The 17772-nt window shown below is 45.6% G+C and overlaps 1 protein-coding gene across 1 annotated transcript in view; it reads right to left on the bottom strand.

Annotated features, from left to right (window-relative positions):
- TENM3 (teneurin transmembrane protein 3) overlaps positions 1–17772 on the bottom strand; it is a 571505-nt gene that overhangs the window by 41520 nt on the left and 512213 nt on the right. Inside the window, exons 15-20 of the mRNA XM_081084077.1 lie at positions 15514–15730; positions 14438–14557; positions 13301–13562; positions 7870–8137; positions 6120–6263; positions 270–519 (exon numbers count right to left, since the gene is read on the bottom strand). Of these exons, the coding sequence (XP_080940203.1) occupies positions 270–519; positions 6120–6263; positions 7870–8137; positions 13301–13562; positions 14438–14557; positions 15514–15730 (1261 nt within the window). The remainder of the gene's footprint in view (positions 1–269; positions 520–6119; positions 6264–7869; positions 8138–13300; positions 13563–14437; positions 14558–15513; positions 15731–17772) is intronic.

Raw genomic sequence — 17772 nt, 5'->3', positions numbered from 1 at the left:
AGTTTCATTGTCCGGGAGAATAGAAAATTCACTAAAACCAGTGAGACATTTTATAGATGAGGTGACTCCATACTTATTTATATATCTGCGACGAAATATATACACGTGGTGCTTCCCCCCAACTTTGGCCAAGAATCCAGCTTCCGTTTCTAGGGAGAATTGCAAACACCGGGAAGGCATGTTTAAACCGATAAATGAGGACTCCAGATCGACCTTTCACAAAGGCATGCTTCGCTCTCATTAACATCCCCAGGGAGGGAAAGACATACCTCAGCTCCAGAACGCTGGTCACGTTTCCGGAAGGGAATATCCGGCGGACGTAGTTGAAATCGCCCACGTACAGGCTGCCGTCGATCCCACAGGCCAAGGCCACGGGGGCCAGCAGCTTGTTCCCGTCCGCCTGCCCGTTGCAGCTGGGGCAGGAGATGCTGCGCCGGCGCCCGTTGCCCATGATGCTGCTGACCACCGGGGGCTGCTGGGAGATGAACTGGTTCTCCCCGTTGCCCTTGTACAGGATGCCTAGGAGAAAGGAAACACATCTCATAGCGCATGGTGTGAAGAGGAATGCCAGCAGGGCCACCATAGCTCCGACTGTCACCCAGGGCCACCGAGGTAGGACCGGAAACACTTTTTTTAAAAAGTAGATTTTTATTGATTTCAGAGAGAAAGGGAAAGGGAGGGAGAGAGAGAGAAACATCAGTGATGAGAGAGAATCATTGATCAGCTGCCTCCTGCATGCCCCACACTGGGGATGGAGCCCACAACCATGGCCTGTTTCCTGACCGGGAATTGAACCATGACCTCCTGGTTCAAAGGCCGACACTCAACCACTGAGCCACGCCGGCCGGGCTGGAAAAACTTTTATTTCAAGTTCTACTGTAAAGAACTCAATTTGATTCTCTAGCAGTGGTTCTCAACCTGTGGCTCGCGACCCCTTTGGCGGTTGAACGACCCTTTCACAGGGGTCGCCTAAGACCATCCTGTATATCAGATATTTACATGACGATTCATAATAGTATCAACATTACAGATATGAAGTAGCAACGAAAATAATTTTATGGTTGGGTCACAACATGAGGAACTGTATTTAAAGGGCCAGAAGGTTGAGAACCACTGCTCTAGGGGAAAAGATCATGACAGGATACATAGGATATATATATATGTTGTCTGTTAGGAGTTTAAGAATGTCTGGAGAAAGATACAAAGGACTAATAAGAATAAGTAAAAACCCTAATTCTCAGCCTCAGTGGTTCTGAGACTTGGCTGCCCGGGGGAGCTGTAAAGACGCCGAAGCTTGGATCTCGCCTGGGAGAGTCTGACTTAGTTGGTGTGGGGTGCAGCCTTGACACTGAGGTTTTAGAAGATTCTCCAGACGATCCTAATGTGCAGCCAAGCTCGAGGCCTGGGCTCTCCATGATGTTCTTCAGGGGATAGCGCGTTTACCTGGCTGTTAAAGGATGCTGGAAATACGAGAAATGGATCCAGCTCATAACAGTGTGCCCCGTATCTCACTTATATGAGATTTAAAAATAACAGCAACAGCAAAACACAAGCAGGCCCACAGATACAGAGAATAGTCTGAAAATGAACAAAGGACCCCTAAATCAAGAGGAATCTGGGGGCGACGAAAGGAGCACCACTCACCGAAGCTTGCAGACGCCAGCTGGAAGGACGGAAGGACGTGCTCTCCTTCTCCCCCAGTATCAACCCGCTGCCTCTGCTCGTGGCCAATAAAAGCCGCCACAGCTTTCCCCAATTCACTCCTAAAACTAGTAACAGCTGACCTTCCCTTTGCCTCCCGCACTTGCCTAGGGTTTGCCATCGTTGGCTTGTCCCGTATTGCAATTCCTCTGCTATTCCCGAATACACTCATTTTGTTTGCTAAAAAATAAAAAAGTGCACCGTAATATATAATATGAATTGCTTTCTTAAGAGTTTATCATTGGTATGGATTTATTTGGAGAGAGAGAGAGAGAGAGAGAGAGAGAGAGAGAGAGAGAGAGAGAGAGATTTGTTATTCCACTTATTGATGCATTCATTGGTTGATTCTTGCATGTGCCCTGACTAGGGAGTGAATTTGCAACCTTGGTGAATCAGAATGATGCTCTAACCCAGTGATGGCGAACCTTTTGAGCTCGGCGTGCCAGCATTTTGAAAAACCCTCACTTAACTCTGGTGCCGTGTCACATATAGACATTTTTTGATATTTGCAATCACAGTAAAACAAAGACTTATATTTTTGATATTTATTTTATATATTTAAATGCCATTTAACAGAGAAAAATCAACCAAAAAAATGAGTTCACGTGTCACCTCTGACACGCGTGTCATAGGTTCGCCATCACTGCTCTAACCAATGGAGCTACCCGGCCAGGGCCCATCATTGGTTTTGAAAATAGTTAAATATACTTTTTGGAAAAGAATGTTAGAAAGTATATAGCAAACCTCCAATATTCTACTACACTGTCAAAGAATATCCTCCTTGCTTTTACTCTTATCTGATATAAGAAGGCATGTACCTACAGTTATTCAAAATGTCAAACATAAGGAAACTGCTGTAGGGGGGGCAATTTATGACTTGCAGAGCATTCTCCTGTAGGGCACGGAAGTGCCAATAACGTGAAGAAGACAAAATGCCAATCTGCTCCTTTATGATCCTCAATGAAAATCTGAGAAAAATTCCAAATGAATATGAAGTATTTGCCTAGTTAGAAAGGAGCTGAGTTGAGATTCTAATTTTATTCACTTATCATGATTATACAGAGATCAAGGGTTCCATTTCGGTCTGATGCATGGCGGGCTGCCAGCGGTCACTGTTCCGTGCACATCTCATGACCCCCTCAGTGTGTGATCCGTGTACGCCACCTGCTTTAACGTTCGAGCTGGACATATTATACTCCTTGAATGATCTACACTGCAAGGCAGCTCTCCAAGCCAACGCATAATTATATATATATATTTAGCAGACAAACTGTTAAAAGAATCAGTCCCCTGAAAGTACAAACAGGAAATCTGAGAGAATATTTTTTTTCCTCCCACTTTGGGACAATTTTAAAGTGAAGGAGAGATCAAATAATGACATTCCCCTTAGAGTTCAGCACATTTTAGGGGGATTCTAGGATGACTTTCTTAATGCTCTGCCATTTGGGTGATGTAACAGTCATAGCCAATCCACGTAAGGAAATCAGGAAAGAAAAACGAGGTTTACTTATAGTCAGGAAAAAGGAATCTACGTAAGACGAACATAACAACAAGTAAAATGCTTTCCGCCTTCCATATTTAAAGACCCCATTAGTGATAACGAAGACCCTTCTTGCTGGGATGACGCCATTTGACAACTATGGACCACAACTTCCTGTAAGAGCCAGTTCTGTGATTTCCACCAGAAGAATCCCCCGAGCCAGCCCACGCCCCCCTGCGCCTGGCTTGCTCAGTCATTCCAGTGAGTGACGGTCTAGCGCGAGTCTCCTCTCCTCTGACAGACCAGAAGGATGAACGCTAGAATGTTCCGTTCCGTGCTGCAGGGAGGCTGCCCAGGCACCTGTCAGTGTCTGCGTTTCTGCCTTCCCTTCTTCCTTCGTCTATTTTCTCTGCTCACCTACCTTGTCATGATTGCAAATCACTTGGTTTATTCTATTAGACACATGTCACATTGAAAAGCCACCACTTGTCAAACTGTTCTTGGATAGCGTTTCAAATCACATTCACTTCCCGCTACAAGTAGGTTACCTCGCATTTCAAAATCACATACATTCCGTCATGTACAGCATTCTTCTTTTGGAGGGCAGGATCCTGAGTCGTCCGCTTTTTATATCCGGGCTGATATTTTAACAAAAACAAACTCCATGTTATTCTGTGAGAGGCATGGGCTTTCCCCGAGCTCCTTGCTTGTGGTCTCGCTGCTGGTTCCGTCTCCTGGGTGAAGTGCTGGGCTAACTGGTTATTAACTTTCCGCTATGTTCTCACAATGCCGAAGGTGCAGCTAGACAGCTTCCCCCCGTTGTGTTTGTAGAGAACGCTGAAGGCATACAGCGATCCGCCAGACTGTGTGAAACAGAACGTAAATAACCTAATCGAGAGCGGACCGGCCTGGCTGGCGCGTGGCTCTGCGACCTGAAATACCACCTGTGTAACTGACTCCGCACACTGGTGTGCTGGCACCGCGGCGGTGAGAAGGGACGCAGGCAGCCGCCTCGGCTGGGAGGGGCGCTTCCCCAAAGCGTGTGCTGCGCGGGGCACCGGCTAGCAGCTCGGCCCCCAAACCTCTGAGGCGCCAACTGAACTGTGACTTCGCACCCAGGACACAGTGGGAAGAGGAGAGCCAGTACTGCTATGCGGCGGGGAAGGTGTGCGGCGTTTCTGTTCCGCTTCTTACCGCTGATCTGCTCAGGCCTGTTCTCTTCTGGAGGGAAGGTACCAACCAGCGCTGTCAAGCACTGGCCTGGAAGCTGCTTGGGAATGAGTGTGTCTGGAGGTTTATAATGCATCCTCTCCAAACTGAATACATTAAAAAGAAAAAAAGAATGACTATCAAAGCAACCTTAATCTGAAAGAGTGACCATTAATCACACTCAAATATTTAGTTCTACTGGATGCTAAATTCATTCTGAACTGCCCCCAAACCTCTGCAAAGGCAAAGCCGGACTATGTCATCAGGGCTGAAATCTCTAGAGCTACTGGGCAGGACGGGAGTCTGGAATAAGGTACCTTAAGGTTCTGCTCTTCCAGCAGAGTATTTATCAATGATCTGAGCTGTAGCCAGCATGTGGACAACATGTAAAGACAACAGAGTTTGCTTCGTGTAAGGTTATATGCTTTATGAGATGAAACTGGTCTAAAAAAAAAAGAAATTAGGCGGGTCAAATTTTGCAAGTAATTTATTTCTTTTGGTTTGTGATAGCTAAAGTATGTTTTGTCAAAGCATATTCACTTGTATTTTACATAAGGTCTCCTACAAGTGTTAGTCTGGTTTTTTGCCCCCCCCCCCTCAGATTATTCTTTTATTTTTTCCCTAATATTTGAAAAGTCAAGTAACAGGGTATGTGACCCAATTTGAGTGTAAGAATATTTTTTTCCCTCATATACACTCTAAGAAGAACCGAAAAACAATTGAATAGGCTAATTAACTAAGGATTAAGATCTATTAAAAGTATCTTGGAAAAGTAACACGGATTTTTATTTTTTCTTTAGAAGAAGACCTCCCTCTCTCCGTTTTGGGTAAATCTTCAGAGAGCACTTCAGATAACTCAGTGACTGGCTGCAGAAGGAGACTCCTGGGCAAATCCACGGTGAAGAAGCCTTTCAGTGCAGCACGGCTCATCCGCTTCCATTCTCACGGGAACACTACTTTGGTGATGAACGTCTGAGCGTTCACACAGCTGTTAGAAGAGTATTACATAGTTCCCACGCCAGGCTTTCATAGACTTTAAAAGCACAGCACACCCTTGAACATGGATTTGAACTGCGCAGGTCCATGATACGTGGATTTCTTGCAATAAATACATACAGCGTGTAAATGTAATTTCCCTCCTTTATGATTTTTTCCTCTTTTTAAAAAGAGTAGACCACTTGAAAAATAAATTTAATTGATGTTTTTAGAGAGAGAGGGAGAGGGAGAGAGAGAGAAACATCAATGTGAGAGCAAAACACCTATCGGCTGCCTCCTGCACGCTGCCTATTGAGGACTGAGCCCACACCTCGGGCTTGTGCCCTCTCTGGCAATGGAACTGGCAACCTTTCAGTGCCTGGGATGACACCCAACCCATTGAGCCACACTGGTCAGGGCCCTTATGATTTTCTTTTCTCTAGGTGACTGATTGTAAGGATTCAGTATATGATACTAATGTAACATGCAACATCTATGTTAATTGACCGGTATGTTATCAGTAAGGCTTCTGGTCAACAGTAGGCTATCAGTAGCTGAGTTTTGGGGAGTCAAAAGTTATACCCAGACTTTTCACTGAGCAGGGGGTTGGAGCCCCTAGTTCTGTGTTGTTTAAGGGTCAATTGTAGATCCTTATCTTTTCTTAGGAATGCTAATCCCATCACACAGAGAGTAAACGGTTGCGCAATCTAGTCAGCTTGAAGGTGAGCGATAGTAACGATGAACAAGACCTTACCGTTCTGAACATCCAACACGTGATGCTTATCCAGCGTCCAGCCGCCCATGTTGGAGGCATCCAGTTCGTAGCCTTGCAAAATGGCAGTTCTCTTCTCCCACAGGGTCAGGTCCAAGCACGACTCATACTCATATCCCACCGACACTGCAATGGAGACAAACCAAGTCCCTCTGTCAACTTCAGCAGAAATACAATGCATTTCGTTATTTTTCACAATTACGTTCTGAGCCTGTATTTCTAGTTATTTATGGGCGGAGTATAGTTTTTTTATATGAGAAGATTTGATCGCATAAAATATTTTTTCCCCTAAAAAAATGTCCTCCAAATATTACTTTTGCACTGGTGTCGTTGAAAGCTAGTATTTTTATTTTACCACAGTATTCTTTACTAGGGGTTCATAGCACACAATGAAGTTCAGGTTGGGCAACTAGTTAAGTAGTTAGATCAGATAAATCCGCCCCAAATGGTGATCAGTTCATACCAACTTAAAATCTTACTTGCTATATGAATTAGTAGAGCTATTTAGTGTCCAAGAGTATTAAGTTATTGAAAACATTTACAATAAGACTCAATACAGCAAAAAATACAGTCCCCCAGCTCCACAATTATGGATTACAGCCATATTATGACATTATATTCACGTTGTCAGGAATGAACAACAGAATTAACAGTAAATTAATATGAACAAATCACAACAAACCTCAGAGTTCACAATGCAACATGAATTTTAAAGTTCAGAACAACGCGAAGGGAGCAGTGGCAATTACCTGGCTGCTGGGAATTAATTCAAGTCCACATTACAGATTAACTTCAGAATACCGTGTCTGCTCTATGAAAAATGAGTGGCAGAAGGCACGCTATCCTTCGTTTATGATGTTTCCTGAGCCAGAGTTTGAGCTACTCTAAGTACATCACCGCACGTCAAACCTGGATTACACCATCCAGTCACTCAGTGAACAAATGGTTTGACTGATGTTTTAAGAATAGCCTCTCCTTGAATTGATCTTCTGATCAAAAGAGCTAACATAATTTTTAGGCACAAATATTGTCTGATATCCTGTTAATCATCACTATGAATCAAAGCTACACTAGTTGTGAGATACAGAAAGACATGAAAAAATAAGAAAAGCCAGGGAGATAAAATTACAAAGAAGAAAATCAAAAAAGGAAAGGATACAATAAAGAAAAAACATGAAAAAAAAAAGATAATCTGATATCTCTTCCAGAACATTCTTCTAAGATATAATTTCAGCCAGAAAAGATGATGACCCTGTCTCCTCCTGGCCACATGGAATACACTCCTTTTTCCTGGTGCATCTAAGCCAACCAGTGGGCAACTTCCCTATGACAGTCCCACTGCCTTCCTATCTGCTCACCCATTGGTTTCCACGGGTTACAATTACTTTTAGGTTAATTCTGAATCAAGACAATTTGTTGTTGTTGTTGTTAATCTTCACCTGATGATATTTCCCCCCCATTGATCTTTAGAGAGAAAGAGAGTGGAGGGGAAGGAAGGAGGGGCAAGAGAGAGAAAAAGAGAAACATCGAGGTGAGACAGACACATCGACAGGTTGCCTCCCACACGCCCCTGACCAGTATCAGGGATTGAACCTGCAACTGAGGTACATGCTCTTGACTGGGAATCTAACCCACAACGCCTTGGTCTGTGGGCCAACGCTCTGACCACTGAGCAAAACCAGCCAGGGCAAGACAATCTGTTTGATGCGGAATACATTTACACGGAACTCACCGACAGCTTCAGACAGACCGTAGACCTTCTGATTATACGCGTCCGTTTTATCCCATATGAAGGTGTAGGCCAAGTTGGGTGAGGCGGGAAACCACTTCTGAAAGAGTCTTCCTACGACAGCCACCATGAGGTGGACCTTCATCAGGTTGAAGGGTATCACGGCCTGGGTCATGGTGACCTTGAGGACGGACTTGTACCCGGCAGCTCTGGAGCTCAGGTAGGACAGCCTCAGGTCTGTCCCCGGGATTGTGGTTTCTTCATGGAGCACCTGATGTGGATAAAGCACAAGCCCACACTGCGATCCCCTACAGCCACGAGATAAAATACACGGGAAGGAACCGAGTAGAGCAACCGAGACACCAAGGAGTCACTGTTCCTCAATGCCCAGGTGAGCTGTGATCCTGCTGGACAACCAGGGATGCATCTGCTGCCAGCCTCTGGTCATTCATTCTGGGTCACTCGGACCTCAGGGGCTCCTCCTACAGGAGACACTGTGACTGCGCCACCAAGGGACGTGCACGGACTTGGTTTACAGTCACCTGGAGTCTCACTGGCCCGTTTGTAATTTAGCCCATTGCCCAGGAAATCTGGAGCAACACGTGTAAGATGGTTGGCTCAGAACACGGATGTGCTCTAGGCCAGAGAGCTGGGCTCCCCCAGCTGCGCAACTAGGGATTAAACCTCTGCTCTGGCCTCATCACCTGATTGGTCGCAGCCTACAAAGGCAGGAATGATGACAAAAAAGGCCAATTCATGTGGGTTCAATTGTCGCACATTCCATATCCATGTGGAAAGGTAATATAATAACAGCACATCCTCATAATTAGCTCAACACTGAGCTAGGACTCACCACTGATTTTTTTATATGACAGTAAATGAATTAGTAGTTTAAAGCTGTGAAAAACTTCCCCTGTGAACAACTAATGTGTTATTGAATGCACACAAAGACACTGAATATATACCTTCTGAATCGAAACAGGACTGCAAAAAGTTAATATAATTATCCACGTAAGAATTATCTACTGTACACCTTAAAAAAATTCTTAACCCTACAATTTACCCATTGATGTGACTAGTTCAATGAATGCCAACAAATTGATACTGATGCATACAAAACATTACTTATTTTGAAAAATGTATTTATGTAGCATATACAAGTCTTCCTAAATGATTCAGACTCTCCTTGCTAACACGCCTATTCATTTGGTTAATAATGGCAGCCCCACAATGGCTTACTACATATAGTATACGTAGTATATGTCACATACTGTCATATATGTAGTATATGTCATATACTGTAAAGGGCAAGGCTCTCCATGTCCCAGAACCTGGGCAGGAAACACCACTTTCTCAATTTAGAATTACGTAGTGTTTTCTTTTTTTGTGTTCTGTGAATCCTCACTGGAAGATATTTTTCCATTGATTTTTTTTTTAGAGAGAGTGGGAGGGAGGAGGAGAGACAGAGAGAGAGAAACATCGATGTGAAAGAGACACATGGATTGGTTGCCTCCCACACATACCCCAACCAGGGCCGGGATCGAGCCTGCAACCGAGGTCTGTGTCCTTGACTGGAATCGAACCCAGGACCCTTCAGTCTGCAAGCCTATGCTCTATCCTCTGAGCCAAACTGGTTGGGGCTACATAGTATTTCCAGACACTTCCTCACATTGCCCTCCCAAGATTCATCACGCAGGCAGAAAGGATCACCTTTTATATTACAAAATCATGGAAGAGAGATTCAATGTTCAGGAGTGTTTCTCTCCCCCAACTCCTCTCACACAGGACACAGGAATAATGTGCATCTGTCATCTCCAGATTTTAATAACTTAAGGAGAAGCCTGGACACTGAGGGGGTCGCTGTCAGTGTCAATGGAAACAATCCAATGCCTGGAAGTGGCACAAAAGAATGAACTCAAGGAACTTCCATTCTGGTGTGTGATTGGTGTTGGCATGAATCTACAATGGGCCATGCCGATGCCCTGCAGTAGAGTAAGCAGGCATTGCCACACTTGGACAGGCCACTTTAGTACAGTCGGGGCTCTTTACCAAACACACTGACTGAGCTCAGACACACACTGTCTCAAGCAAAATAGTTCTGGAGCACACAGAAACTTTCTAGAGCTCATTACACTCAGGGAGACCACTGCATTAAGGATCGACTGTGGGGTATGAGGTGAATAAATGAAACAAAATGCACGGCTCTCCCATCACGGGGTGAAATGTCAATGGGTTAGTTTGAAAAACAGATTCTGTGACTCCCGAATGGCCCTGAAAATGTAAGTGATTGAAACCTAAAGCATACACTCTATTTCCTCTGAGTTTATTTTCAAAATAACTTCTCATACCTTTGATTGGTTTTCTATGTGGAAGGCAATCTTTCACTAACGTATTTCCTGTGACCTAGAAATTGCTTTTCTCTTTCAAAGTAGCATGTGTTATCCTAATTTTAATAACGGATTATTGACTTGACCATCATTAACCTACTTTCATGGAACACATACCTGTGATTTAGCTCATTAAGGCATGCGTTTCTCCTCTGTAATTTAACTGGACCACGTTATTCTGCTGTAGTGGGGAAATCAGTCCAGCCAGAGGGGAAACAGCAACCGTTCAGCCTCCTGTTGGCAGCTGAGTGGTCTGTCAGCCCCGCTCTTGGACCCCATTGCACATTTGGTTAGAAGCTACATCTGCCAATGTTACCGTCCAAATCTCTGTCTAACCCACCCTCCTCTCCCTTTCCATCACCATGATTGCTGGGCCCTCTCCACCTGTGCGTGGGATATGCATGGGGCTATGGGGACTCTAGCCTGCTCACTGATCTCTGTCACTTAGTTAGCTTTATAGAAATGCTGAAAAGACTTCATGGGTCCTCTGGTTCCCTATTTTTGTTTTAAATCTTCACCCAAGGATATTTTTTCCATTGATTTCTAGAGAGACTGGAAGGGAAGGTGGAGGGGAAGAGAGAGAGACATTGACCTGAGATAGACACATCTACTGGTTGTCTCTGGCATTGTGCCCCGACCAGGCCTGGGGAACCTGCAACTGAGGTACATGCCCTTGAGCGGGAATCAAACCTGAGGCCCTTCGATCAGCAGACCGATGCTCCAACCACTGAGCCCCTGGTCCCCTATTGCCTAAAGAATTCAAGGTCTCCATCGTACGGCATTTCGGGGCCATTCACAAACTTCCCCCGCTCTTTCCCCTTATACGCCCTACATTTAACTTGTTCATCAGTTTTTATACTACGTTGTTTTTACCCCCACACTGCTGCTCATCCATTTTCTTCAAGCTTCCTCAGCGACTTTCTTTGGCTTCCTTGGGAGCTGACCGCTCTTTTGACCTCCCACAATTCTTCATTCACATCTTGATCCTATTTAGCATAGCAGGATGCGTGCCTTAGTCGTCTTCTAGCCTAGCGGAGTGCCTTGTACATGACAGGCTCTCAGTAAATGTTGCTAAATGTTGGATGTCTGTATGATGGAACGGGGAGAAAAAAACCCCACCCTCCTGGAACTGTTGGCTATTTGAAACCTATTTCAATGACCTGGTTTGCTAGACCTCTGCCACCAATGGGCAGACAGCGCCTCGAGGTTGAGCCTATTTTAGGACTGGCTAAGGAGGTCAGTGACTGCCAAGTGGACCCTGGGGAGCAAGGACTAAATTGAATAGGTTGCAATGAATTCCTTAAAGCTTCAGCTCCAAGCCTGCTGGACTGCTCTGCAGTAAATGAATGAGGTGTCTCTTCTGCAGCGTATTTGCCTGTGAGCAATCTCATAATTTGTTATCCTCACATCCTCTCATCTGCACCTACACTCCCTCATCCCCTGCTGTAAGTGTATCTATAACGCTGATGACTCCCATATACAACTTTACTTCCAACCTCCTCCCTGGACTCCACTCTTACACAGTCACTTCTTACCACCTCAACCCCCAAACGCCTCTGTCCAGGCCGCACCATTGATCCTGTGGACTGATCTTGCCTCCTGAGGGCGGGGCTCCTGGTTTCAGCCTCCAGTGGCCTCTCACTCCAGCCACACCTGCTGCCTCTTTGCTCTCCCTTGAACAAGCCAAGCAAGCTCTTCCTTCGGAGCATCTGAACTTGCTCCCTGCTCTGCCTGGAAGGCTTCTCTTTTTAAGGTTTACTCTTTCACTTAAAGTGTCTGCTGGAATACCATGCTATCAAAGGGATCTTCCCAACCACACGTTATAAAATTTCTCTCCAACCACGTTACCCTGCTTCGTTCTTTAACAATTAGGCTTATTCACAACTTGAGATGTCTTTATACATTTGATGTTTCTCTCTCCCTATTAGCTGGTAAGCCATAGCGAGCAGGTGCTTCCTCCGACTGGTTTCTGACCTGTTCCGTTCGGACAGTGCTGGTGCAGAACAGGTGTTCCGTGAATACTTGCAGAACGGACATGACGAAGCTGTGGTGTGCTGCTGTATTTTAAAGACATGTGCTTTTACTTAGCTTTTTATGAATAAAGTCCATTATTATGGTACCAAATGTCCTGCCTTTAATATCTGAAAGTATTTCTTTTTAAAAAAATCTAAAATACATTTTTATTGATTTACGAGAGGAAGGGAGAGAAAGGGAGAGACAGAAACATCAATGATGAAAGAGAATCATTGATCGGCTGCCTCCTGCACACCCCCTACTGGGGATTGAGCCCACAACCTAGGCATGTGCCCTGACAGGGAATCGAGCCATGCACTCCTGGCTTATAGGTCGACACTCAACCACTGAGCTACACCGGCCGGGCTGAAAGTATTTCTAATTGGTAACATACAGGAAAGAAAACAATGCCCAGATAGGTCAGTAGGTAAAATGAGTAGTGAAATATGGCTGTTTCAAAGAAAATTAAAAGGTTTTTTTAACCTGTGAGAATAGGACTTTATGAATTACGTATTATAGAGCTTAAGACAGGATATCAAGCTTTAAAAATATTATCTTGAGAAAATTAATGAACATTTTCTGTCAAAAATAATTTTTTGAAAACTTTTTTTTTATTTACACTAATTATCAAATGGTGAGTTACTGAGAAATGACCTTGGACAAGGCAGCCAGGAGGTCAAGTACCTGTAGGCACTAAAACCTCTTCCTAATGAATGAATTCACGAGCAAGGACGTCATTGCTGTTGCACTGAGGTTGTTTTTCCATCTGGCTACAACTAATACATTTATACAGATGCAGCCTGAAGGAAAAGTCCTTTGAGTAGACCTTTAAGAAATAACAGAGAGCCTACTATAGCAATACCTATTTAGTGCATGCATTCCCACTCTCCACCACCCCCCCTCCCCCTCCCACATTCTATAGTTCACTCTATAGAATGACGAAGGGCAGCACTAGAATGACGCAGCCCTGTTTAAACAGCCTTTGGAATGATGACCTGAAGCGGTTTACTGAGAAGTCCTGCGAGCATACCTACCTGCGTTTCAGGGATGATGGGACTGTCCTCAGGAGAAGACCTGAAGAAGGTGGATAAAGGCGATGACACGATGATAGGATTTGGCCTCACAAACCCACTCAGATCACAGCTGGGGATGTCATTCTCCTCTTTCTTCATGACCAGGGTGTCCATCACATAGAAGACGTTCCAGGGGATCCACACGGTGTGGTACTGAGTGAGGAACGGGGATCGCTCAAACACCAGAGTGAGAGAGGCGCCACCATTTGCCACCAAGTCAAACCTAAGGAACACAAGATACACTTAGTGAACCATCTGGGTCCCATGGAATGATGCCCAGCTCATTTAGCTTAACCTCCTCCAATTCACATGCCTTACAAAGAAAGCCAACTTTTCCTCCCAACTTTCTCATGAAATAGTTTCAAATCAACAGGTATGTGAAAAGAATGAGCCAACAAACACTCATTCCCTTTACTTAGATTTACCAATTAACATTTTCCCACATTGACTTTATCATCTCCCTATCGTCTCCTTTCTCAGAACCACCCGAGCTTAAGTTGTACATATTATGCAGTGTCACTCCTAAATATCTCCACCAGAACCCCTAAGACAAAGAGCTTTCTCATACAAAACCACAACACTGCCATCATGCCTTAGAAAAGGAAATCAGCTCTTAAAGAACGACATGAATAGATGACTCTAAGTTTCTGCCACATGTACCGTCACTGATTTCTGGAGCCTAAACATTGTTGTACTTCTATATCACGAGGGACAATAAAACAGGCTGGGTGATAGAAGAATGTCTAGTTCTTTTTGTTGTTGTTTTTTTAGATTTAAATATATATATATGTGTGTGTGTGTGTATATATACATATATATACATATATGTATATATATATTGATTTCAGAGAGTAAGGAAGAGGGAGAGAGAGATAGAAACATCAATGATGACAGAGAATCATTGATTGGTTGCCTCCTGCACATCCCCCACTGGGGATTGAGCCCGCAATCTAGGCATGTGCCCTTAATTGGAATCGAACTTGGGACCCTTCAGTCCGCAGGCTGACGCTCTATCCACTGAGTCAAACCAGCCAGGGCAAGCTTGTCTAGTTCTGCTTCTTAAAATACTTCAGAGACTGTGCACTAGGACGAACTCACATGCCATCCTGCCGGGTGATGGTGTAGCCGTACTCTGGGTAATGGAAGAACGAGACGTTGACTCCAATGAGTGGCGTTCCATCCGCAGTTAGCACTTGGCCTCTGATGACGGACGCGAGGCTGTGGGAAACCCAGAAGATCCAGAGTGAACAAGTGTCTTCCCAGCCCCACACACGCCTGAGTTACAGATGATTCCACCTCAGGGTAACATCACACGCAATCCTTATCCACAAAAGCCAGACCCCAGATACTCCCACGACTGGGTCCCCTTTAATTCCGTGTAACCCACCTTCTCTACATGCCGAGAGTCTGGCCCTGGGTTTTCAATTCGTTGCAATCTGGTTTTGGAGACTTATCCACACCAGGAATTTAGAGATGAATTTTAAAATGATAAACTGCCCCCCTTTTTTTTCATAAGTCGTATGCCTTGTGCTTACATGAAGAAAAGTATACTTTCCAATTAATTCCGAGGCAATCTGTAAATCTTCAGGGAGCGAGTAGCACAAGATTTAAGGGGCAACCAGGAACATTTGTGCAACAACTTTTAATCAGCCGCTGGGTCTGGCCGCATTAATGCTGCAACATCGCTGCCGACCCAGGAGTCCGGGTGAATCATCCCTGGGCGCAGCGGGATGGGGACCCCTGCCTCACCTTCCCGGGTTAGGCCAGGGCGTCACTGCTCCGCAGAGCACAGCCGTGGCTCACAGGCCTCCTGCCGGCCTCTGAGCATCCCCTCCTTCACCATTACACCACCTACTGAGCTCAGCTAAAAATAAGAGTGCACTTCTCTCTGCCTTTTGGGGTCTTTCCGTGGCCTCTTTTGAAACATTTCCAACTGTGCCAACGAGCTAAGTGAAGATTTACTGACTCCCTACCGGGGTGTCCCGTGATGGTGCAGGCCCTGAAGTTGACAAAGCGCAGGAATTGTGTCAAAGACGCTCGCAATGCGAAGTTTGGGGAAGACTTTGCCGAAAGAGGAAAAACTGCCTTAGAAAAAAAAGCACTTTGCCCACAAGCACAGCCAGCAGCAGCCGCGCAACCTCACGCGGGATCCGCATGGGGAGCAGGTGCCTCACCTCTTGTTGAAAGGACTCTCTCCGGGGATCACGTGGGTGCTCTCGGCGCCGGTGAGGAAGCCGATGCGCTCGTAGAAGGACTTGGCCGCCTGCTGGGACGGGGACTGCGGGCTCTGGCCGATGACGTCCTGCGGGTCGGGCCGCCCGCGGCAGTACGGCTGGTTCTGGCAGGAGCTCTGTAAGCAGCAGTCGGGGTCCATGCAGTCGGTGAGGCCGTCTGCGGAAAGGTAAACCGGTGAGAGAACCCCTTCCCACGCGAGGTGTGGAGCGCGCTCTGTGTGTTGGTTGGTTTCCCCCATCCAACCATTTGTCCCTCCCACCCCCCACCCGAGAGTAATTCCCGCGAGGTCTACGTGTTGGAACCGATGAAATACAAACACGATCCTCGCAGCTGCTTTCGTGGAGAGTAAATGTTTAGATTGGAGACAGCTGAAAAGAATATGTTGATTCTGAGCAAGAAGTGAAAAAGGACTAATTAGAACAGTCCACCAGCAGGATGAAGTGATGTGGGTTAGCTCTATGTGCAACGCTCCAGCCCTCTATAATTTAGGGGGACATGCACGAGGAGGTAACACACACAGTGTGTGTGGTGAGTGGATGGGGCAGCACAGGCGACGTCCTAATTTGGGAAAAGCTCAGGAAATGACGTCTGTGAGACGAAGCCAACACAAACTGACACAAACAAGATGAGACGAGTCCACCGCCTCCCGAGGATGCTGCTCTCCCAAGGAAGATAAAAGCATGTTCCAAATCAAATGAAGGCGTTTCTCAAACTTTAAACAGGAGCCTGAGCCCCGGGTATGCCTCCCTATAATGGAGACGATAATTTAAAATGTGGCAAATGCTATATATTGGAAATTATGAGACATTATCACAAAAAACTGACCAATAGTGATGGTGATGTAAAACAGTCATGGGCAGGCTTTGCCGGTGCCTCTACAGGAGCCCAAAAGGAAGCCACACTCAATGTTCATTTAAGCATTTTGTTTGAAACATATCAACCAACCCATTAGTGGCTAAGGGTGCCGCACGCCCCACACTGGGGATCGAGCTCGCAACCCAGGCACATGCCTGGACCAGACTGCGACCTCTGGCTCATAGCTTGATGCTCAACCATTGAGCCATGCCGGGCTAAGTTCATTTTTCACTGACCAGTTGATACATACATTTTCACCTGCTTGCCAATTACATTTCTCAATATAGATTCATCAAAAGCAATGGTTTTTGAAGACTTTAATCAGTCTTGGGAGAACAGATAAAATAGTTTTAAAATCTTCAAACACATGTATCAGGTCTTGGTGTGACTCTATTATGGCAAATCAGTTGAAAGTATCTAGTTGACCTATATATTTTATTTACACAAAAAATATCTTTTAAAACAATATCTTTTATTTAAAAAAACAATACACTAGCCATTTCCTTTCTTTCTTTCTCTTTCTTTCTTTCTTTCTTTCTTTCTTTCTTTCTTTCTTTCTTTCTTTCTCTCTTTTGCTTTAGGCTACTCTTATTAATCCTATGTAATAAAAGCCTAATATGCTAAGTATCCAACCATTCGTTCGAGCATTCGAGCATTCACTATGATGTGCACTGACCACCAAGGGGCAGACGCTCCGACCAGTAGGTCTGGGTCTGAACAATCGGGACTGGGAGAGACGGGATGGACACGCCCTGGAACCCTCCTGTGGTCCCTCCCCGGCCCCAATCGTGCACCAGTGGGGTCCCTTGACCTGGCCTGTGCCCTCTCGCAATCCAGGATCCCTCAGGGGATGTCGGAGAGCTGGTTTTGGCCCGATCCCTGCAGGCCAGGCCGAGGGACCCCACCGGTGCACAAATCCGTGCACCGGGCCTCTAGTAGAATATAAGCTTGCCCCTTCATTATTTGACAGCAAATGGAGACAAAAGAAAACAGACTACACTGAATTGTACTGCTCAGTCTACAAGGAGGTGAACAGCAACACAGGGCAGGTGAGAATCTGAGATCAGGGGGTCCTGGCTCAGTATGTTTTGCCTGCCTGAGGAAGAATGTAGTGAGCCCTTGTGAGTTCCCCTGACACCCATTTCCCCGTCTTTGGGCAACAGCTCTAAACTCTCATTGGGGACCCATCCCTCCCCGACTCAGTCCAGGCGCATATCCCTTCATGTCTGCATCAGAAATGGACACGTGACCTAACTGTCTAACCAGAGTGAAGTTCAGGAGCGACCTGCGAAGAGATCCCTGGTGCCCCAGCTTGGAGCTGCAAGCTGTGAAGCTGCTGTTGC

The sequence above is a fragment of the Myotis nattereri genome (assembly GCF_964212035.1).
Source record: "Myotis nattereri genome assembly, chromosome: 2".
Lineage (NCBI taxonomy): Eukaryota > Metazoa > Chordata > Mammalia > Chiroptera > Vespertilionidae > Myotis > Myotis nattereri.
Note: the sequence above shows the minus strand (reverse complement) of the source record. Positions and strands in the feature narration are given on the sequence as shown.